Source organism: Elephas maximus, chromosome 5, assembly GCF_024166365.1.
Source record: "Elephas maximus indicus isolate mEleMax1 chromosome 5, mEleMax1 primary haplotype, whole genome shotgun sequence".
NCBI lineage: Eukaryota > Metazoa > Chordata > Mammalia > Proboscidea > Elephantidae > Elephas > Elephas maximus.
In genome coordinates, this window is record NC_064823.1 from 75718343 (window position 1) to 75743305 (window position 24963).

The window sequence follows — 24963 nt, forward strand, 5'->3', positions numbered from 1 at the left end:
GCTGTGGAAGGCCAGAAATATACCTTCACTGTACTACCTCAGAGGTATATCAACTCTCTAACCCTATGTCATAATTTAGCCCAAAGAGAACTTGATTGGCTTTTCTTTCCACAAGATGTCACACTGGTCCATTACATTAATGACATAATACTGATTGAACCTAGTAGAGAAGAAGTGTCAATGACTCTGAACTTATCGGTAAAACATTTGCCTGCTAGAGGATGGGGAATTAATTTTACAAAAATTCAGACACTTTTTGCCTCAGTGAAATTTCTAGGGGTCCAGTGGTGTAGAACATGTTGAGATATTCTTTCTAAAGTGAAGGATAAGTTATTGCATCTGACCCTTCCCACAACTAAAAAGGAAGCACAACACCTGGTGGGCCTCTTTGGATTTTGGAGGCAACATATCTGTCATTTGGATATGATACTGTGGGCTATTTATCAAGTGACTTGAAAAGCTGCAAGTTTTGGATGGGGCCCTGAACAAGAGGAGGCTCTGCAACAGGTTCTTGTTCCCGTGCAAGCTGCTCTGCCATTTGGGCCATAAGATCCGGCTGATCCAATGGTGCTTGAAGTTTCAGTAGCAGATAGAGATGCTGTTTGGAATCTTAGGCAGGCCCTTACTCATGAATCACAGTGCAGACCCTTAGGATTTTGGAGCAAAGCCCTGTCATCCTCTGCAGATAACTACTACTGTTTTGAGAAAGAGCTTTTGGGTTGTTACTGGGCCTTAGTAGAGGCTGAACAGTTAACCATGGGACACGAAATCACCATGGAGCCTGACCTGCCCATCATGAACTTGGTGTTGTCTGACTCACAGAGCTATAAATTCGGACGTGCACAGTAAAATTCCATCACTAAATGGATGTGGTATAAAAGATTAGGACTGAGTAGGACCTGAAGGCACAAACAAGTTGCATGAGGAAGTGGTCCAAAAGTCCATGGCCTCAACTCCTGTCACTTTACCTTTCATCTTTCCATATGCACCGATGGCCTTATGGGGAGTTCTTTATGATTAGTTGACTGAGAAAGAGAAAACTGATGCTCGGTTTACAGATTGTTCTGCATGATATGCAGGCACTACTTGAAAGTGGACAATGGCAGTACTATAGCCCCTTTCTGGGACCTCCCTGAAGGACAGTGGTGAAGGGGAATCCTCCCAACGGGCAGAACCTCGAGAAGTACATCTGGTTATTCACTTAGAAGGAGAAATGGCCAGATGCATGATTTTATACTCATTCTTGGGCTGTAGACAATGTCTATGTTGTCTACAATGTGTCTGTCAGTTTGTCATACTGTGGGGGCTTGTGTGTTGCTGTGATGCTGGAAGCTATGTTACCGGTATTCAGATACCAGCAGGGTCACCCATGGAGGACAGGTTTCAGCTGAGCTTCCAGACTAAGACAGACTAGGAAGAAGGAACCGGCAGTCTACTTCTGAAAAGCACTACCCAGTGAAAACCTTGTGAATAGCAGCAGAACATTGTCTGATATACTGTTGGAAGGTGAGCCCCCCCAGGTTGGAAGGCACTCAAAAGATGACTGGGTAAGAGCTGCCTCCTCAAAGTAGAGTTGAACTTAATGACGGGGTTATAGTAAAGCTTCCGGGACCATTATTTGCTGATGTGACACGATTCAAAATGAGAAGAAACAGCTGCAATCAGAACATGGAATGTATGAAGTGTGAATCTAGGAAAATTGGAAATCATCAAAAATGAAATGGAATGCATAAACATCGATATCTAGGCATTAGTAAGCTGAAATGGACTGGCATTGGCCATTTTGAATTGGACAATCATATATTCTACTATGCTGGAAATGACAACTTGAAGAGGAATGGTGTTACATTCATCGTCAAAAAGAATGTTTCAAGATCTATCCTGAAGTACAACGCTGTCAGTGATAGGATAATATCCATACACCTACAAGGAAGACAGGTTAATACGACTATTATTCAAATTTACACACCAACCACTAGGGCCAAAGATGAAGAAATAGAAGATTTTTATCAGCTGCTGCAGTCCGAAATTGATCAAACATGCAATCAAGGTGCATTGATAATTACTGGCGATTCGAATGCGAAAGTTGGAAACAAAGAAGAAGGATCAGTAGTTGGAAAACATGGCCTTGGTGATAGAAACAATGCTGGAGATCGAATGATAGAATTTTGCAAGACCAATGACTTCTTTGTTGCAAATACCTTCTTTCACCAACATAAACGGTGACTATACACATGGACTTCGCCAGATGGAACACACAGAAATCAAATTGACTACATCTGTGGAAAGAGACAATGGAAAAGCTCAATATCATCAGTCAGAACAAGGCCAGGGATCGACTGTGGAACAGATCATCAATTGCTCATATGCAAGTTCAAGCCGAAACTGAAGAAAATCAGAGCAAGTTCACGAGAGCCAAAATATGACCTTGAGTATATCCCATCTGAATTTAGATACCATCTGAAGAATAGATTTGACACATTGAACACTAGTGACCGAAGACCAGACGAGTTGTGGAATGACATCAAGGACATCATCCATGAAGAAAGCAAGAGGTCACTGAAAAGGCAGGAAAGAAAGAAAAGACCAAGATGGGTGTCAGAGGAGACTCTGAAACTTGCTCTTGAGCGACAAGCAGCTAAAGCAAAAGGAAGAATTGATGAAGTAAAAGAACTGAACAGAAGATTTCAAAGGGCCTCTCGAGAAGACAAAGTATTATAATGACATGTGCAAAGAGCTGGAGATGGAAAACCAAAAGGGAAGAACACGCTTGGCATTTCTCAAACTGAAAGAACTGAGGAAAAAATTCAACCCTCGAGTTGTAATAGTGAAGCATTCCATGGGGAAAATATTAAATGATGCAGGAAGCATCAAAAGAAAATGGAGGGAATACACAGAGTCATTATACCAAAAAGAATTAGGTGATGATCAACCATTTCAAGAGGTGGCATATGATCAGGAACTGATGGTACTGAAGGAAGAGCTCCAAGCTGCTCTGAAGGCATTGGCAAAAAACAAGGTTCCAGGAATTGATGGAATATCAATTGAGATGTTTCCACAAACAGATGCAGTGCTGGAGGTGCTCACTCATCTATGCCAAGAAATATGGAAAACAGCTTCTTGGTCAACTGATTGGAAGAGATCCATATTTATGCCTATTCCCAAGAAAGTTGCTCCAACTGAATGTGGAAATTATAGAACAATATCATTAATATCACACACAAGCAAAATTCTGCTGAAGATCATTCAAAAATGGCTGCAGCAATATATCGACAGGGAACTGCCAGAAATTCAGGCTGGTTTCAGAAGAGGATGTGGAACCAGGGATATCATTGCTGACGTCAGATGGATCCTGGTGGAAAGCAGAGAATACCAGAAGGATGTTTACCTGTGTTTTATTGACTATGCAAAGGCATTTGACTGTGTGGATCATAACAAACTATGGATAACACTGCACAGAATGGGAATTCCAGAACACTTAACTGTGCTCATGAGGAACTTTCACATAGATCAAGAGGCAGTTATTCGGACAGAACAAGGGGATACTGCATGGTTTAAAGTCAGGAAAGGTGTGCGTCAAGGTTGTATTCTTTGACCATACCTATTTAATCTGTATGCTGAGCAAGTAATACTAGAAGCTGGACTATATGAAGAAGAACGGGGCATCAGGATCAGAGGAAGACTCATTAACAACTGCGTTATGCAGATGACACAACCTTGCTTCTGAAAGTGAAGAGGACTTGAAGCACTTACTAATGAAGATCAAATACCACAGCCTTCAGTATGGATTACACCTGAACATAAAGAAAACAAAAATCCCCACAAGTGGACCAATGAGCAACATCATGATAAACGGAGAAAAGATTGAAGTTGTCAAGGATTTCATTTTACTTGGATCCACAATCAATAGCCATGGAAGCAGCAGTCAAGAAATCAAAAGACGCATTGCATTGGGCAAATCTGCTGCAAAGGACCTCTTCAAAGTGTTGAAGAGCAAAGATGTCACCTTGAAGACTAAGGTGCACCTGACCCAAGCCATAGTATTTTCAATCACGTCATATGCTTGTGAAAGCTGGACAATGAATAAGGAAGACTGAAGAAGAGTTGACGCCTTTTAATTGTGGTGTTGGTGAAGAATATTGAATATACCACGGACTGCCAAAAGAACGAACAAATCTATCTCAGAAGAAGTACAACCAGAATGCTCCTTAGAAGCAAGGATGGTGCGACTGCATCTTACATACTTTGGACATGTTGTCAGGAGGGATCAGTCCCTGGAGAAGGACATCACGTTTGGCAGATTATAGGGTCAGCGGTAAAGAGGAGGACCCTCAACGAGGTAGATTGACACAGTGGCTGCAACAATGAGCTCAAGCATAACAAGGATTATAAGGATGGCGCAGGACCGGGCAATGTTTCGTTTCTGTTGTGCATAGGGTCGCTATGAGTCGGAACCGCCTCAAAGGCACCTAACAACAACAACAACAAAAACAAGACAATGGTTTGTCTGGATGGTCAGGGTTTTGGAAGGAATGTGATTGGAAAACTGGTGACAAGGATGTATGGGGAAGAGGAATGTGGATAGACCTCTCCGAATGGGCCAAAGAAGTGAAGATATTTGTGTTTCATGTGAATGCTCACCAAACGGTGACCTCAGCAAAGGAGGATTTTAACAGTAAAGTGGATAGGATGACAGATTCTGTGAAAATCAGTCATCCTCTTTCGCTAGCCACTCCTATCATTGCCCAATGAGCTTATGAACAAAGTGGCTATGATGGCAGGGATGGAGGTTATGCACGGGTTCAGTAACATGGACTTCCACTCACCAAGGCCGACTTGGCTACAACCACTGCTGAGTGCCCAATCTGCTAGCAGCAAAGACCAACACTGATTCCCTGATAAGGTACCATTCCCTGAGGTGATCAGCCAGCAACCTAGTGGCAGGTTGATTACATTAAACAGTTTCCATCACGGAAAGGGCAGCATTTTGTTCTTACTGGAATACAGACTTGCCTTCCCTGCATGCAATGCTCCTGCAAAAATTATCATCTGTGGACTTGCAGAATGCCTTATCCACCGTCATGTTATATCACAGCATCGCTTCAGGTCAAGGGACTCACTTCACAGCAAATGAAGTGAGGCATTGGGCCCATGCTTATGAAATTCACTGGTCTTATCGTGTTCGCCACTATCCTGAAGCAGCTGGCTTGATAGAGTGATGAAATGACCTTCTAAAGACACAATTACAGTACCAGCTAGGTAGCAATACCTTGCAGGGTTGGGGCAGTATTCTCCAGGAGGTAGTATATGCTTTAAACCAGCATCCAATATGTAGTGCTTTTTCTCCTGTAGCCAGGCTTCATGGTTCCAGGAATCAAGGAGTTGAAATGGAAGTGACCCTACTTACTATAACCCCTAGTGATCCACTCTCAAAATTTTTGCTTCCTGTCCCCGTGACCCTATGCTCTATGGGCCTAGAGGCCTTAGTTCCAAAGGGAGGAATGCTCCTACCTACAGACACATCGCTGACTCCATTGAACTAGAAGTTAAGAATGCCACCTGGCCACTTCAGGCTCCTCATGCCTCTGGATCAACAGGCAAAGAAGGGAGTTACCATATTGACTAGTGTGATTGATTCTGATTACCAAGAGGAAATCAGATTGATATTACATAATGAAAGTTAAGAAGAGTATGTTTGGAATGCAAGAAAGATATCCCTTAGGGCATGTCTTATACTACCATACCCTGTGATTAAAGCCAATGGAAAACTACAGCAATCCAATTCTAACATGACTGCTAATGACCCACAGCCTTCAGGAATGAAGGTTTGATCACCCCACCAGGAACAAAACACGACCAGCTGAGGTGCTTGCTGAAGGTGAAGGGAATACGGAATGGTCGGTAGAAGAAGGTAGCTCTAAATACCTGCTATGACTTGTGACCAGTTACAGAAAGGAGAACTGTAGTTGTTATGAGTATTTCTTCCTTGTATGTGTGCATCGAACATTTTTATTTTCTTCACTTATAAAATATAAGATGTAAAAAAGCCTAATGCTTTTTCGGTTGTATGTGTGTTAGTTGTATCATGTTAGGCAAAAGTATGACTTTATAATTGTCTTTATTTAGAGATTATGTATGGTTTAAGGGAACCCTGGAGGTGTAGTGGTTAAATACTACAGCTGCTAACCAAAAGTTCGGCAGTTGGAATCCACCAGCCATCCCTTGGGAACCCAAATGGGGCAGCTCTGCTCTGTTCTGTAGGGTCAATATGAATCAAAATTGACTCAACAGCAATGAGTTAGGTTTTTTTTTACGAGTATGGTTTATGAAGTTGTGTACAGGTGCCAAGTTAAGCAGACGTAGACTGTGATGGCTAAGGTTGTGCGTCACCTTGGCTGGGCCATGAGTTTCAGTGGTTTGGCAGTTATGATGTAATTTGGCAGATATGTAATGACGCAATCACCTCCATGATAAGATCTGATATAATGTAATCACCTCCATGATGCGATCTGCTGTGAGAAGCCAATCAGTCAAAATGGAGTTTCCTTGGGGTTATCTCCTGTATCCAACACATATGGGCTTTCTGGCAAAGCTTGCTGGCTTTTACTCTGCTGTGGATCCTGCATTTGGCTTGTCATCATCTGAACTCTGGTTCTTGGGACTTGAGCCAGCATCCTGCCATCTGGCCTGCCAGTCTTGGATCCATCAGCCTTCACATCCTGTGAGCCAGTAGCCTGCCGTCAGATATGTCAATCTTGCATTCCTCAGTCCCTGCAACCACGTGAGTCAGGAGAAGCCTCCAGCTTGATGCCTGACCCACGGACTTGGGACTTTCCAGCCTCTACAACTGCTGAGCCATTTCCTTGATACAAATTTCTCTTTCTGTCTTTAAAATACACACACACACACACACGCACGCACGCACGCACATACTTATGCTTTCCTGGTGTTGCTTCTATAAAGAAAACCTCAGACAATACCCATCCTTCAAGGTACAGTTCAGAGGGCATCTCTTCTATTAATTCATCTTTGAATTCCTTATGTTCAAGGTAAATTTTTCCTCCCCTGAATTCTTGGAGAGCTTTTTCTGTATCTTCAGGTCACTTTCTAGCTTGTCATTTCTGCAGAAATATTTCCCCACCCACCCACCAATTAACCTGTAAGCTTTTTAGGGTAAGAACACCGCCTTTGTGATGCACCTATTCTATTTCACAGTGCCCAGCAGGTGCTCATTAAACATCACATGAGGAAGAGGAGAATAGAAAGAAGAATGAAGGAGTAACAGACTTAGAGGCCATCAGTCTAGTTCATCTTTTTTTCTTTACTCATCCTACAGTAGCATCTCTCTCTCACTTCCCTCCACTCCTGTCTCTCTGTCTCGCACATTGTTGTTGTTGTGTGCCATTGAGTCAATTCCAACTCACAGTGACCCTGTGAGTGAGAAGATCTCTTAGCTACTCTTTTTAGATAGATATGCAATCTCTTTACCCAGATGATCAGGTTGTTGCAGTATTAAAAGCCTACTCAGAAATGTGTTCACTACAGCTGGGCCCCAAATGCTAGGCTCCTTTGCTCTTCACCTGTATTATTATTAGGCTCTCATCTGCTGCAGTTTTTCTCTTTATTCTGTCCTACTCAGCATGCTATCACTTGTCTGTCAGTTTGTCATGCTTGGTAAAGTAGAGGATCAGCAAAAGAGAGGAAGACCCTAAATGAGATGAATTTACACAGTGGCTGCAATGATGGGCTCGAGCATAGCAAAGATTGTGAGGATGGTGCAGGACTGGGCAATGTTTCATTCTGTTGTACATAGGGTGGCTATGAGTTGGAACTGCCTCAATGGCATCTAACAACAATAACAATACTCGGCATAACTTTCATCCTGTTATTTACCTGCACAAGAGCTTTGGATATTCCCTCATTTCCTATGAAGTCTGGTCCAAGATGATTATCAGTCCTGAATTCAAGGCTCTATGACCTGTCCAAGCTTAATTTCCACTCCACTGCATCTCCAAGCCAATGCAGCAGACAAATGGAACTATTTATGTTGTTTGCTGCCTGCTCCACACTTGTGAATCTTATCTTTGATAATGCATTACCTTCTTGATGTTATCCACTGCTCCCTCTCTAGGAGTTCAATTCTTAATCTTTCATGTTCCAGCTAAAACAGGACCTCCTAATTATCAGCTAACATTATCCCCCCTGTGTTTCTTCTCCCATCCTGCCTCCACTGGCTCCTGTCCCCAGATCAAAAGTAATCTCTTCTTCCACTGAATTTCCAAACATATCTTTCTTTTGCCACGTATCACTTTCTGCCTTGTATTACAGTTCTATTTTTTACATGCCTGATTTCCCTACATATACTATAAGCATTTACAGGGCAAGGTGATTGAAGTCTTGCTTCTCTTTACGTCCCTCATGCTCTCTCTTAATAGTTGAGTTTAAGCACCATTGCTCGATTCTACTAATCATTAACTCTTGACCTTGAGAAAGTAATTTAACCTATTTGCATCAGTTTTTACGTGAGTCAAAAATATGTTCTAATTCACCATTCATAATTTGAGGTAGCTTAAATTACATATTCCTGAGACTGCACAGGCTCATTTGAGAACACAGACCAAAAGAAAGATGTCTGAATGACCCCTGCAAAACCTAAAAATAAGACCTGCTAGCTGCTTCCACATGGTAAATTGCTACAATATCTTTCTGACTTATTTGTATTAATATAGAGTAGAGGTGGCTTAGACATTCTTGCCATCCCTGCTGCATCAAGTATCAGTGGCACAATCTATTGCTCAACTTCTAATTAGCATAGCATTGTGTGTGTTTGTAGGGAGTAATTCATCATTTATTCAATGAATATTTGTTGAGTACCTTCAAACCAGGCATTTTTTCCAGGTGATGGGCTCTCACAGACCTTTTGGCGAATTGAAGAGGGAAAGGGAGAAAAATTGGCATAATTAAGAAATAGTTTCCTTGTTTTAACTATTCTACTCAGTCTCTCTCTCTCTCTTTTGCAGTATTAGTAGACTGTGGAGATTTTAGACCACCTATGTTATGGTAAGACTCAGAGCAAGCTCTCCCATGGTTAATGTTTCCTAAAAGTAAAAGAAAAATGCCTATTTTTTTTTTTTCCTTTGTCCAGATAATGTAGGGGAGTGAGTGCAAAGTGCTTCCACTCAATCCTTCTAAAGATAATACACTGGAAACATTTTGGTGGGTGTGAATCACTCAGACAAGCATTCTTCACTCAAAAATAGAAACTTTCCTTATTTGTTCCAGATGTTATACAGCTGCAGGGAAGTTAAAGCCAGTGGCCCTGTTTTCAATGCAACCAAACTCTTATTGCATTTGGAATTTCTTAACTAATGAACTCATATTACTTGTTCTAAGACCTGCATGATTTTCTTTTTTTTCCACTGTTACCATTCACAAACAACTGTGTTTCATGGGAACCATGCTTTAGAATTTATGAGTCTACATCTGTGTGGTGCAAAGAAAACACCTCCTGTTTATCACTGTTTCCACCTTTTATTTATCTTGACCTCTTAAGCACCAAAGATTTCAAAGGCAGTGTTTAAAGGAAAGTAAAAAATAGAGTTGAATTGTATTGTTTTTACAATACTTTATAGAATCTTAAAAGTGGAGTTATCTGATGGTGTTCATCTTAGAAGGAATTTCAAGAAATTTTATTAAGAAAAAATATTCAGTATAAAATCTAATTCTTATCAATGTACATTTGTGGATTTCAAAATATACACTTGGAACTTATTTCTTGATTCTTATGAATGTCAAAGAATCATTATGTTGGATGTATGAAAAATAAAAAGGCCATGGATCTTTGAAGAGGGTGAATGAGTTAAGAAGTATGTAGGAGATAAACATGCTAATTATATATCCAGTCCATGAAATATGACTGTTATTCCGTTTATGTTTGAGGATGAAATGGCAGAGGTTTTTGTCTTTTATAGAGAAAGTTTCTCAAAATGTGGTTTAAGGACAATCTGTACAGAGTCACACTAGTTGCTCATTAAAAAATATGTATTTCTGGGCCCAGATGAATCAGAATCTCTGTGAATTGGAACTGAGAATTTAGAGGGACCCTAGAGGTCAGAAATAAAGAACAAAAGACATAATCTTCCAATTGCGGACATTAAAGTCCAAGGAAAATAAGTGAATTTCTCAAGTACATGCAAGCAGTAAAGCAAGGTCTAGAAACTTGTTTACTGATACTGAGAACCACATGTTTTCCAATGAGGATGATTTTAATTTTTGTCTTCAAAAAGGTAAAATTAAAGTAAGATTTAAAGAAATATAAGTTTTCAAATATCATCAGGTGTTTCATCCAATAATTCCTTACTTTATGACTTATTAACTTGGTCCTTATTCTTTTTCCAAGATTTGAAAGAACCTCTCCTTCAAATTCCGTCATGACTCTTTTAAATTATAATAAAAATCTTCCAGGAAAAAAAAGAGGGAAATATTACATTTTAATATATTGTTGACTAAGTCCTTGAAATGTCGTGACTGATTATTTTTGAACTGAAGGTTTTACTTAAAGTTGTTTGAACCATGTTCAAGTAACAGTTTATATTCAATAATGATTCCCCAAAGACTGTAAAATCTAAACTTCATGACATGCATTATTGTAGTATGTACATGTCATTAGTTAAAACAGAGCTCTAAAATAGTCAAAGAGTGATGTCATTTATAAACTGGTTTGCACATCTTAATGAAGCTATTAATAATTTTATACATTTTTCATGAATATAATTTAGCTTTCTAAAAGGAAGAGTCTGTGAATGCCTCTTATTCAGCTTTCTGTATTTTGCCTCAACTGATCACACGTTGACACCCATTTACGATAAGTAAGGAGCCACCACTAGAGAGAAGGTGTACTGATAAACTTCTCTGGTATTCCTAGATACATAAAACATATGGCCATAAAGATTTTCTGGTCTTTCCCCCTCATTTTTTCTAGTAAGAACCTGAGAATTTAGTGTTCTGTTGAAGGAGGTAGCATTGTGTCAGAAACTGCTAGTTGTCTACCCAACCTATTTTCTCTTTTTCCAGGAACCCCCATTTTTAGCTGGACACATGGCCACTTGAACTGAAAGACTGCATTATCCAGCCTTCCATACAGCTAGATGTGACCATGTGACTAAGTTCTCAAAATGGGGCTTAAGCAAATATTTGTATGGTAGATTTTGGGAACCATCATTAAAAGTACAAAGAATGTATTACCAACTGGCTTCCTGACCTAAAGAGGTCATATTCTTTGTGCCTTTTTACTCCACTCTGCATTTCGTTTGCAATGTGGTTGTTTTGATTGAAGATCCAGTTTGGCTCATGATGATGAGGTTCATCTGGACCCAGTAGACTGTGGAGCTGGCATACCAACTTAAGACTGCTAATATCAAGACTCACATGTAGAAGAGGAAGAAGCTTCTATCCTGTTTAAGCCAGTATCTTGGGGTTTCTAATATCTGCAGCTGAATCTGATTGCAGAGATAATCCATTTCCTGCTATGGAATTTCATTCATTCATTTTTGGAGCACATAGTTATTGAGCATTCTATGAGCAAGAAGCTATACTAAATGAATATAGAAGAAATTACTTCAGTAGGAAAATTTTAGAGCCTGACTCCTTTTTTCCTTTGGTCTGTCCCTGCCCTTACCCCAGGTGTATCATACAATTCTTATTTCTTTCACTATAAAATTTTTCTTTTTTTTTTGCTTTGGATTTTAGACTGATACTCTCATATGCACAACAGATTTTTCAAGACTTAAAATAAAAGAAATCTAAAGAACTCTATACCATAATGACTTTAAATAAAGTTTCAACTTTTATCCCCAGACCTGAAAAGCTATGATTACAATCAATCAACATACACAAATGCAGTCTTAAAAATATGTAAGATGTAAATATTTGTCCTAAAAAAAACAATTGAAATATCATGGGACATCTCTTTAAAATATTTAAATAAAATGTGTTTTAAAGTCAGAGTACTCTTCCTCTAAATAGTTCACTTCCCCATTCAGAGCAAAAAGTGACTGAGACCTTTACAAAATCATAGCAAATAGATGTTACCAACTAAATCCCTGCTCTAAGTCTGCTGCGTGGCATGGAGAAGTGTTTCTACTTATGAATTCTGTTTAAATTCCCCCAAAACTCTTCCTTATTGATTCCTGATAAGTTATTAAGATTTAGAATTTTTAAGATAGTAAATGCTCAAAATTTCAAAACTTTTTTTTCCCTAAATTAAAAAAAAAATTAAGGGTTTCAAATATTTCATAGATTTTTGCATAATGGTAGAAATACAATACTTTGTTGAAGAATTTATAAGTGAAAAAGAAAACTTACCTTGGGGTCCACATTGAGAATTTTTCTGTCTCTTTTGTATTTGAAGAGTAAGCCTTCTGGATTATCAGCAACCACTTGGTAATTGGGACTTGAATTCCAAACAGCAATATGACTCTCCCAGTTGTAAAAGCTATAAAATGAATATTTATAAATAATTAACGAGTATAATGCCCTAAATTTACAAATACATTTCAGAAAATATTTGGGTAAGTTCAGTCTCAAAATAAATGGGTAACGACACAGTCGTCATGACCATGTAGAATGCATCTGAGATTAAAATTTCAGCAGAAGAGATCAAGCTAGGTTATTCTCACATCATTTACATACATACTTCTTGTTTTGCCTAATTCCTTGGTATGGACACTCCAGGACCTACGGCCTATTCTTGTATTATATTCCCAGGAAGTGATGAAGAAAATTGATGCAATTTAAGGCTATTTGTTCCTGCTGAGACTCTTCAGGGTATTAAGAGTAACTGTGCACTGGAAGGAAGGGCAGGCTACATAACCTCTTTTCATTCAAAACAATTTTGAGTTAATTCCTTTCTTGCAGGCTCTATTTTTCAAGAATATACTTCCTAGAGAGAAAAGAAACGATTTGTGTTTGAGTGGTTAACATAGACCAGGCTTGATGTGATGTGTTCTATCACAACCACCAAATGAAGGTGCTCTCATTTCTCAGACAAGGTTACTAGCTCGGCTAAGGTCCTGCAACTAAAAAGTCCTACAACTAAGGTTTAAACCCTGATCTAGTTGCTTCAAAGTGAATGCATGCTGTTATAGTCTTTCACGTTCCCTCCTTGTATTTTATATACCTTTGGTTGATCTTCTACGGAAACTTTCTATTTTTTCCATGTCCTATTTTAATCTTTAGTCCCTGGGTGGTGCAAATGGTTAAGCACTCAGATACTAATCAAAACTCACCCATAGGTACCTTGGAAGAAAGACCTGGCAGTCTGCTTCCAAAAGATCACAGCCATTGAAAACCCTATGGAGCACGGTTCTACTCTGCGGTCACCATGTGTTGGAATCAACTCTGCCAAAACTGGCTTTTGGTTTATTTTACACCTGCTTGTCAAAACTGGAAACTCTGGTGGTGTAGTGGTTAAGTGCTACGGCTGCTAACCAAAGGGTCAGCAGCTCGAATCCGCCAGGCACTCCTTGGAAACTCTATGGGGCAGTTCCACTCTGTCCTATGGGGTCAATATGAGTCGGAATTGACTCAACAGCACTGGGGTTGGTTTTTGGTTTTTGTCAAAACTGAATATAATGCTGTCATATGAGTTTGAAGTATCCTCAATATTGTTATTATTTTATATCTTATTCCTGTTAATACATTTCTAATATTATGTTTGCTTTTTAAAAAGCAGTAAAAGAGATGATGCATAAATAGCTTATGATGCAGTATGCATCTCAAATTTTTGTAATACAGGTAGTCTCCAACTTAGGACAGGGTTCTGTTCCAACAACTCCATTGTAAGTCAATTCTTTTTGTTTTTTATGCTTTTTTTTTTTTTGCGGGGGGGGGATCTTTTTTTTTAATTGTGCTTTAGGTGAAGGTTTACAAATTAAGTCAGTCTCTCATACAAGAAGTTATGCACGCCTTGCTGTATACTCCTAGCTGCTCTCAATAAGACAGCACATTCCTCCTCTCCACGCCTTATTCCCTGTGTCCATTCAACCAGCTCCTGTCCCCCTGTGCCTTATCATCTCGCCACCGGACAGGAGTTGCCCACATAGTCTGAAGTGTCTACCTGAGCCAGGAAGCTCACTCCTCACCAGTATCATTGTCTATCTTATAGTCCAGGCAAATCCCTGTCTGTAGAGTTGGTTTCGGGAATGGTTCCAATCTTGGGCTAACAAAGGTTTCAGTCAGACCATTAAGCCTGGTCTTTTTACAATAATTTGAGATCTGCATCCCATTGTTGTCCTGCTCCGTCAGGGTTTCTCTGTTGTGTTCCTTGTCAGGGTAGTGAATGGTGGTAGCTGGGCACCATGTAGTTCTTCTGGTCTCAGGCTGATGGAGTCTCTGGTTCATGTGGCCCATTCTGTCTCTTGGGCTCATCTTTACCATATGTCTTTGGTGTTCTTCATTCTCCCTTGCTCCGGGTAGGTTGAGACCAATTTTATGCATCTTAGACGGTCCTTGCTAACGTTTAAGACCCCAGACGCCTGTCACCAAAGTGGCATGCAGAACGTTTTCTTAATACATTTTGTTATGCCAGTTTACCTAGATGTTCCCTGAAACCATGGTCCCCAGACCAGCGTCCCTGCTACTCTGGCCTTTGAAGCATTTGGTTCTATTCAGGAAACTCCTTTACTTTTGGTTTAGTCTGTTGTATTAACTATCCCTGTGTTGTGTGTTTTTGCCCTTCCCTTCACCTAAAAAAATTTATGTCTACTATTTAGTAAGTGAAAGACCCTCTCCTTCTCTCCCCACCCTCATAACCATGAAGAAATATTTTCTTCTGCATTTAAACTTTATCTAGAGTTCTTATAATAGTGGTCTTATACAATATTTGTCCTTTTGCAACTGATGAATTTCACTCAGCATAATGCCTTCCAGGTTCCTCCATGTTATGAAATGTTTCACAGGTTCATCGCTGTTCTTAATTGTTGCGTAGTATTCCATTGTGTGAATATACCATAATTTATTTATCCATTCATCTGTTGATGGGCACCTTGGTTGCTTCCATCTTTTTGCTATTGCAAACACTGCTGCAATAAACATGAGTCTGCATATATCTGTTTATGTGAAGGCTCTTATTTCTCTAGTGTACATTCCAAGGAGTGGAATTGCTGGGTTATATGGTAGTTCTATTTCCAGCTTTTTAAGGAAGTGCCAAACCGATTTCCAAAGTGGTTGTATGTACCATTCTACATTCTCACCAGCAGTGTATAAGTGTTCCCGTCTCCCTACAACTTCTCCAACATTTATTATTTTGTGTTTTTTGGATTAATGCCAGCATTTTTGGGGTGAGATGGAATCTCATTGTAGTTTTGATTTGCATTTCTCTAATAGCTAATGATTGGGAGCATTTCCCCATTTATCTTTTAGCAGCCCGAATGTCTTCTTTGGTAAAGTGTCTGTTCACACACTTTGCCCATTTTTTAATTGGGTTATTTGCCTTTTTATTCTTGAGTTTTTGCAGCATCATGTAGATTTTAGAGATCAGGTGCTAATCAGAAATGTCATAGCTAAAAAAATTTTCCCAATCTGTAGGTAATCTTTTTACTCTTTTGGTGAAGTCTTTGCATGAGCATAGGTTTTTGACTTTTAGGAGCTCGCAGTTATCTAATTTCTCTTCTGGTGTTTGTACATTGTTAGTAATATTTTGTATACTGTTTCTGCCATGTATTAGGGCTCCTAGCATTGTCCGTATTTTTTCTTCCATGATCTTTATCATTTTAGATTTTATATATAGGTATGTGATCCATTTTGAGTTAGTTTTTGTGCGTGGTGTAAGGTATAGGTCTTGTTTCATTTTTTGCAGACCGATATCCAGTTATGCCAGTGCCATTTGTTAAAGAGGCTGTCTTTTCCCCATTTAATGGACTTTAGGCCTTTGTCAAATATCAGCTGTTCATACGTGGATGGATTTATATCTGGATTCTCAATTCTGTTCCATTGTTCTATGTATCTGTTGTTGTACAAGTGCCAGGCTGTTTTGACTACTGTGGTGGTATAATATGTTCTAAAGTCAGGTAGTGTGAGGCCTCCACTTTGTTCTTCTTTTTCAGTAATGCTTTATTTACCCAGGGCCTCTTTCTCTTCCATATGAAGTTGGTGGCTTTTTCTCCAACTCCTTAAAAAATGTCACCAGTATTTGGATCGGAATTGCATTGTATCTATAGATCACTTTGTGTAGAATAGTGTAAATCAATTCTGACCTAAGTTGAACACCTCTTTTTTTTTCAGTTGTCATTATTATTTCCTTTGATTATCAGTATCTTTATAAATTCAATCCTTGAACATCTACTAGTGACATCTCAGAAAGATGACATAATCAAATTATGCTCTGCAACATTTTTTGCAGTACATATTTCTAATTATAAGATGTACATAGCAACCCTATGTACGACAGAACTGCCATGTCTTGTACCATCCTCACAATCTTTGGTATGTTTGAGTCCATTGTTACAAACCCACCCAGACCCAGTGCTGTCGAGTCGATTCCGACTCAGCAACCGTGTAAATACATCTCATTGAGGGTTCCTCTTTTTCAGTGACCCTCTACTTTACCAAGCACGATATCCTTCTCCAGGGACTGGTTCCTTTTGATAACATGTCCAAAGAACATAAGGCAAATTCTCTCCATCCTCACTTCTAAGAAGCATTCTGGCTGTACTTCTAAGAAGGATTTTTTTGTTCTTCTGGCAGTCCATTCTTGTAATCATTAAGGTTGTGTGTCAACTTGGCTGAGCCATGATTCTCAGTAGTTTGGCAGTTACAGTGTAGTTTAGCAGTCATATAATGATGTAATCACCTCTATGATGAGATCTGATATAATGTGATCACCTCCATGATGGGATCTACTGTGAGTAGCTAATCAATTGTAAGAGTGTTTCCTTGGGAACGTGGCCTGCATCCAATAGAAGTGGACTTTCTGACAAGGCTCATGGACTTTTGCTTGCTCTGGATCCTGCAGCTGGCTCCTGTTCGCTTGATCTCCAGTTCTTGGAAATTCAGCTAGCAGTGTACCTGCCACATTGCCTGCCGATATTGGGATTTGTCAGTCTCTGCAGCCTATGAGTCAGAGTGCTGCTGTCTGACCTGTTAATCTTGGGTTCACCAGTCCTTGCAACTATGTGAATCAGGAGAAGCCTCCAGGCTGACCCAGGGACTTGGGACTTTCTACAACCATGTGAGACATTTCCTTGATATAAATCTCCCTCTCTATCTATTTATGCACTTTACTAGTTTTGCTCCTCTAGAGAACCCAGCCTAAGACAATAATATATTCAATATTCTTCACCAAGACCATAATTCAAAGGTATCAATTCTTCTTTGGTCTTCCTTATTCAATTGTCCACCTTTTGCAAGCATATGAGGTGGCTGAAAATACCATGGCTTGGGTCAGGTGCACCTTAGTCCTCAAGGTGATGTTTTTAGTTTTTTGTACTTTAAAGAGGTCTTTTTCAGCAGATTTGCCCAATGAAGTATATCGTTTGACTTCTTGACTGATGCTTCCATGGATGTTGATTGTGGATCCAAGCAAAATGAAATCCATGACAACTTCAGTGTTTTCTCTGTTAATCATGATGTTGCTTATTGGTCCAGTTGTGAAGATTTTAGTTTTCTTCATGTTGAGGTATAATCCATACTGAAGGCTGTGGTCTTTGATCTTCATCAGTAAGTGCTTCAAGTGCTCTTCACTTTCAGCAAGCAAGGTTATGTCATCTGCTTATCACCGGTTGTTAATAAGTCTTCCTCCAATGGTGATGCCCCGTTCTTCTTCATATAGTCCAGCTTCTCAGATTGTTTGCTCAGCATACAGACTGAATAAGTATGGTGAAAAGATACAATGCTGGCACACACCTTTCCTAATTTTAAACCACCCAGTGTCCCCTTGTTCTGTCTGAATGACTGCCTTTTTGTCTATGTACAGATTCTGCATCAGCACAATTAAGTGTTCTGGAATTCCCATTCCTTACAGGGTCATCCATAACTTTTTATGATCCACATAGTCGAATGCCTTTGCGTAGTCAATAAAACACTGGTAAATATCCTTCTGATATTCTCTGCTTTCAGCCAAGATCCACCTGACATCAGCAAAGATATCCCTTGTTCCCCATCCTTTTCTGAATCCAGGTTGAGTTTCTGGCAGTTCCTTGTTGATGTACTGCTGAAACTCTTTTTAAAATTATCTTCAGCAAAATTTTACTTGCATGTGATATTAATGATATTTTTTGATAATTGCTGCATTCTGTTGGATCACCTGTCTTTGTAATAGGCACATACACGGATCTTTTCTAGCTGGTTGGTTAGGTAACTATTTTCCAAATGTCTTGGCTTAGATGAGTGGGCACTTACAGTGTTGCATCCATTTGTTGAAATGTCTCAATTGGTATGCTGTCAATTCCTATAGTCTTGTTTTTTGCCAATCCTTTCAGTGAAGCTTGCATTTCTTCCTTCAATACCATCATCAGTTCTTGATCATATGCTATCTCTTGAAATGGTTAAACACTGATAAATTTTTTTTTTTTTGTAAAGTGACTCTGTATTTCTTCCATCTTCTTTTGATGCTTCCTATGTCATTCAATATTTTGTATGCATAGAATCCTTCAATATTGCAACTCAAAACTTGAATTTTTTTCTTCAGATCATTCAGCTTGGGAATGCCAAGGGTGTTCTTCCCTTTTGGTTTTCTAACTCCAGGTCTTTGCACATTTCCTTATAATAATTTACTTTGTCTTCTTGAGCCTTCCATTGAACTCTGTTCAACTATTTTACTTCATTTTACTTCCATTCACTTTAGCTACTTTACTTTCAAGAGCAAGTTTCAGATTCTCTTCTGACACCAATTTTCGTCTTTTCTCTCTTTCCTGTCATTTTAATGACCTTCTGCTTTCTTCATATGTGATATCCTTGATGTCATTCCACAATTCTAGTCTTTGCTCGTTAGTCCTCAATGCATCAAATCTGTTCTTGAGATGGCCTCTAAATTCAGGTAGGATATACTCAAGGTCATACTTTGGCTCTCATGGGCTTGTCTTAATTTTCTTCAGCTTCAATTTGGACTTGCTTATGAGCAACTGATGATCTGTTCCACAATCAGCCTCTGGCCTTGTTCTGACTAATGATATTGAGCTTCTCAATAAGCTCTTTCCACAGATGTAGTAGATTTGATTCCTGTGTATTTCATCTGATGAGGTCCACATGTACAGTCACTGTTGAAAAAAGGTATTCGCAGTGGATAAATCATTGGTCTTGCAAAGTTCTATCATGTGATCTCCCACGTTGTTTCTATCACCAAGGCCATATTTTTAACTACAGATCCTTCTTCTTTGTGTCCAGCTTTCCCATTCCAGTCACCAGTAATTATCAATGCATCCTGAGTGCATGTTTGATCAATTTCAGACTACAGATGTTGGTACACACAGTGCCGTCGAGTCTTCAATTTCTTCCTCTTTGGCATTAGTGGTTTGTGTGTAAATTTGAATAATAGTCATGTTAAATGGTCTTCCTTGTAGGCATATGGAGATTATCTTATAACCAACAGCATTGTACTTCAGGATAGATCTTGAAGTCAAAGAGTACCTGTATTTATTTAAGTTAGTTTCCCCTCATCATATATCTGTTTGGTTCTCTATTTATCTACTTACTCCTTTTGAAAGAGTAAGACTATACTCTTTCTGAATTTTATTAATGTTTTCTGAGGCGTCAGTATTACCACATTTATTGCAATTATCTAAAAATGTAGTATGTTTAACCTCCAATTTTTTATTTCTCAGAAAAACTGGTTATGTATATCATGTATTACTGGGTCAGGGAAATAAAAATAAGAACAGTTCCCTCTCTCCCATTACCATATTTCTATGGCTACAACACAAGAATGTCTGCCCTTTCTGAGACACAGAGTTAGAAAAAGTGGTTTCTCAACCATCTCTGCTTATACAGTCAGTCTACTTCAAGAACTGAGAAGAGGGAGGCGGAGCCAAGATGGCGGAATAGACAGACACTTCCGGCGAGCCCTCTTTACAACAAAGACCTGAAAAAACAAGTGAAATGAGTATATTTGTGACAAGCTGGGACCCTGAGCATCAAAGACAAGCTTAGACAACGAACTGAGGGGCAGGGGAAGGAAGAGACCATTCAGAAGTGGAGAGGAGTTACTGGATCTGAATTGTGGGGAGCCCTCATGCACCATTCCTGGAGCGGCAGTGGCGGCAGCAGGCTGGTACTAGCATTTGGCTGCAGTTTCCTCAGGGAGAAGCAGCCAGCCACACAGCCTACTCACACCTCTGGAACCTGAGGAGAACAGCCCATTCTGCAAAAGCTAAGTATTTGCGAATATTCTACCGTGCCCCCCACACACCCCCAAGCCGGCTTCAGTAGCTGGATCCCTGGGCCTGAGATAGACCTGGTGAGCCCCTAGAGCCATCCTCCTGGCCTTGGGAAAGGAAAAAAATTGCATCTGGGGGGAAAAGAAAATTTGCTATCTCCATTAACCAGGGGAGCTCAGGACTGAAGTGGTTCCTGTCCAGGCATAAACCGTCCATGGACCTTGAGCACCTTTCCCTTCTGCATGGACCTGTGTGGGCCTATTTCAGGAGAATATGCCCTTGTTGGAAAACTCCAACCATTTCAGCTGTGCGGTGGAGAAGTGGGTGTGATGACATTTGACATTTCTTTACCTATTAAACAAGGTCCTCACCTACCCACATCAGTGACTTAAGGACTGGTGGCTCCACTCAGGTCACCCAGCCACCCACAGCAGGGGTCCAAAGATAACTGGTACCTCCCAGTCCTTACAACCAAAAACTTTGGGTGCCCATGGTCCCTCTGCAGAACCCACCCACCAGCACACTCTAGGGAACAGAGACGTGTTTTCCTCAGAGACACTTGGGGGTTGGTTCTCAGCCCCCTGCCCTGTTCCGAGCATAACCCCCTGCTGCAATCAGATACTGGTATATATGCTCCTGCCCCTCTAAGACTGTAGGAAAGAGCCTGTACCACACACTTGATGATCAGCCACCTGGAAACCTGAGCTGAATTCATACAAGAAAACTGAATAGACTCCTAGACTGATATACCTGATAACAGCTCTAGCCAGCTGGGGACAGGACACCAGAGCTCCAAAGGTGAAAATAAACAAGCTAGCTCACTCAAGCAACCCATAGGGGTATAACAAAACAAAACAAAGCAAACAGCTACGACACAGTAAGCAAGCATAAACTAATACAATAACTTATAGATGGCTTGGAGACAACAGTCAATATCAAGTCACACAAAGAAACAGACTATGATCACCTCAACAGGCTCTCAAAACAAAGAAGCCAGGGATCTTCTAGATGAAAGTGCATTCCTGGAATTACCAGATGGAGAATACAAAACTTTAACATACAGAACCCTTCAGGACATCAGGAAGGAAATGAGGCAATATGCAGAACAAGCCAAGGAACACACAGATAAAGCAACTGAAGAAATTAGAAAGATTATTCAGGAACATAATGAAAAGTTTAATCGGCTGGAAAAATCCATAGACAGACACCAATCAGAAATTCAGAAGATTAACAATAAAATTACAGAATTAGACAACTCAATAGAAAGTCAGAGGAGCAGAATTGAACAAGTAGAAGCCAGAATTTATGAACTCAAAGAAAAAGCACTTGGCACTAATATATTTGAAGAAAAACCAGATAAAAGAATTAAAAAAAAATGAAGGAATGTTAAGAATCATGTGGGACTCTATCAAGAGTAGTAACCTACGAGTGATTGGAGTACCAGAACAGGGAGGGACAACAGAAAATACAGAGAATTGTTGAAGATTTGTTGGCAGAAAACTTCCCTGATATTGTGAAAGATGAGAAGATATCTATCCAAGATGCTCATTGAACTCCACATAAGGTGGTTCTGAAAAGAAAGGCACCAAGACATACTATAATCAAACTTGCCAAAACCAAAGATAAAGAGAGAATTATAAGAGCAGCGAGGAATAAACAAAAAGTCACCTACAATGGAGAGCCAATAAGAATAAGCTCGGAATACTCAGCAGAAACCATGCAGGCAAGAAGGCAATGGGATGACATATTTAAAAAATTGAGGGAAAAAAATTGCCTGCCAAGAATCATATATCCAGCAAAACTGTCTCTTAAATATGAAGGCGAAATTTAGACATTTCCAGATAAACAGAAGTTTAGGAAATTTGTAAAAACCAAACCAAAACTACAAGAACTACTAAAGGGAGTTCTTTGGTTAGAAAATCAATAATATCAGGTATCAACCCAAGACTAGAACACTGGGCAGAGCAACCAGAAGTCAAGCCAGGCAGGGAAATCCAAAAAAACGAAGCAAGATTAAAAAAAAAAAAATGCGTGAAACAGGGTAACGGGTATGTTATTATATAAAAGAAGACAACATTAAAATAATAAAGAGAGACAAAGAAATGTAATCATACACCTTCCATATGGAGAGGAAGATAAGGGGATACAAAGAAATAAAAGTTAGTTTTAAATCTAGAAAAATACGGGAAATAATAAGGTAACCACAAAGGAGAAAAACTACCCTACTCATCAAAATAAAATACAAGGGAAAAATACAGACTCAGCAGAAACAAAATCAACAACAACAAATATGAGGAAAGGATAATACATAAAGAAAATCTACTCAGCACATAAAATCAAGTGGGAAAAAGAAACTGTCAACAACACACAAAAAAAGACATCAAAATGATAGCACTAAATTCATACCTATCTGTGATTACCCTGAATGTAAATGGACTAAATGCCCCAATAAAGAGACAGAGAGTGGCAGAATGGATTAAAAAACAAGATCTGTCTATATACTGCCTACAAGAGACACACCTTAGACTTAGAGATACAAACTAAAACTCAAAGGATGGAAAAAAATATATCAAGCAAACAACAATCAAAAAAGAGCAGGAGTGGCAATATTAATTTCTGACAAAATAGACTTAAAATTAAATCCATTACAAAGCATAAAGAAGGACACTATATAATGATTAAAGGGACAATACACCAAGAAGATATAACCATATTAAATATTTATGCACCCAGTGACAGGGATGCAAGATACATAAAAGAAACTCCAACAGCATTGGAAAGTGAGATAGATAGCTCCACAATAATAGTAGGAGACTTCAACACACCACTTTTGGAGAAGGATAGGACATCCAGAAAGAAGCTCAATAAAGACACGGAATATCTAAATGCCACAACCAACCAACTTGACCTCGTAGACATATATAGAACACTCCACCCAACAGCAACTAAGTATACTTTCTTTTCTAGTGCACATGGAACATTCTCTAGAATAGACCACATATTAGGTCACAAAGCAAGCCTTAGCAGAATCCAAAACACTGAAATATTATAAAGCATTTTCTCTGACCATAAGGCCATAAAAATGGCGATCAATAACAGAAAAAGCAGGGAAAAGAAATCCAACACTTGGAAACTGAACAATACCCTACTCAAAAAAGACTGGATTATAGAAGACATTAAGGATGGAATAAAGAAATTCAGAGAATCCAATAAGAATGAAAACACTTCCTATCAGAACCTCTGGGACACAGTAAAAGCGATGCTTAGAGGCCAGTTTATATCAACAAATGCACACATCCAAAAAGAAGAAAGGGCCAAAATCAAAGAATTATCCCTACAACTTGAACAAACAGAAAAAGAGCAACAAAAGAAACCCACAGGCACCAGAAGAAAACAAATAATAAAAATTAGAGCTAAACTAAATGAAATAGAAAACAGAAAAACAATTGAAAGAATTAACAAGACCAAAAGCTGGTTCTTTGAAAAAAATCAACAAAATTCATAAATCACTGGCCAAACTGACAAAAGAAAAGCAGAAGAGGAAGCAAATAACCTGAATAAGAAATGAGCTGGGTGATATTACAACAGACCCAACTGAAATTAAAAAAATCCTACCAGATTACTATGAAAAACTATACTCAAACAAATTAGAAAACCTAGAAGAAATGGATGAATTCCTAGAAACACACTACCTACCTAAACTAACACAAACTGAGGTAGAACAACTAAACAGACCCATAACAAAAGAAGAGATTGAAAAGGTAATCAAAAAACTCCCAACAAAAAAAAAGTCCTGGTCTGGACGGCTTCACTGCAGAGTTTTACCAAACTTTCCGAGAAGAGTTAACACCACTACTACTAAAGGTATTTCAGAGCATAGAAAAGGACGGAATACTACCAAACTCATTCTAGGAAGCCAGCATATCCCTGGTACCAAAACCAGCTAAAGACACCACAAGAAAAGAAAATTATAGACCTGTAACCCTCATATTTTTTTTTAACCCTCATGATTGTAGATGCAAAAATCCTCAACAAAATTCTAGCCAATAGAATTCAAGAACATATCAAAAAAATAATTCACCATGACCAAGTGGGATTCATATTTTTTTTATGCAGGGATGGTTCAACATTAGAAAAATAATTAATGTAATCCACCACATAAATAAAACAAAAGACAACAATTGCACGATTTTATCAATTGATGCAGAAAAGTCATTTGACAAAGTTCAACACGCATTCATGATAAAAGCTCTCAGCAAAATAGGGATAGAAGGAAAATTCCTCAGCATAATAAAAGGCATTTATACAAAGCCAAGAGCTAACATCACCCTAAATGGAGAGAGCCTGAAAACATTCCCACTGAGATCAGGAACCAGACAAGGATGCCCTTTATCACTACTCTCATTCAACATTATGCTGGAAGTCCTAGCCAAAGCAATTAGGCTAGATAAAGAAACAAAAGGCATCCAGATTGGCAAGGAACAAGTAAAAGTATCTATATTTGCAGACGGCATGATCTTATACACAGAATACCCTAAGAAATCCTCCAGAAAACTACTGAAGCTAATAGAAGAGTTCAGCAGAGTATCAAGAT

General features: G+C 39.1%; 1 protein-coding gene across 1 annotated transcript in view; it reads right to left on the reverse strand.

Annotated features, from left to right (window-relative positions):
- CFAP299 (cilia and flagella associated protein 299) overlaps nt 1-24963 on the reverse strand; it is an 802595-nt gene that overhangs the window by 18549 nt on the left and 759083 nt on the right. The window contains exon 5 of the mRNA XM_049885915.1: nt 12364-12493. Within this exon, the coding sequence (XP_049741872.1) occupies nt 12364-12493 (130 nt within the window). The remainder of the gene's footprint in view (nt 1-12363; nt 12494-24963) is intronic.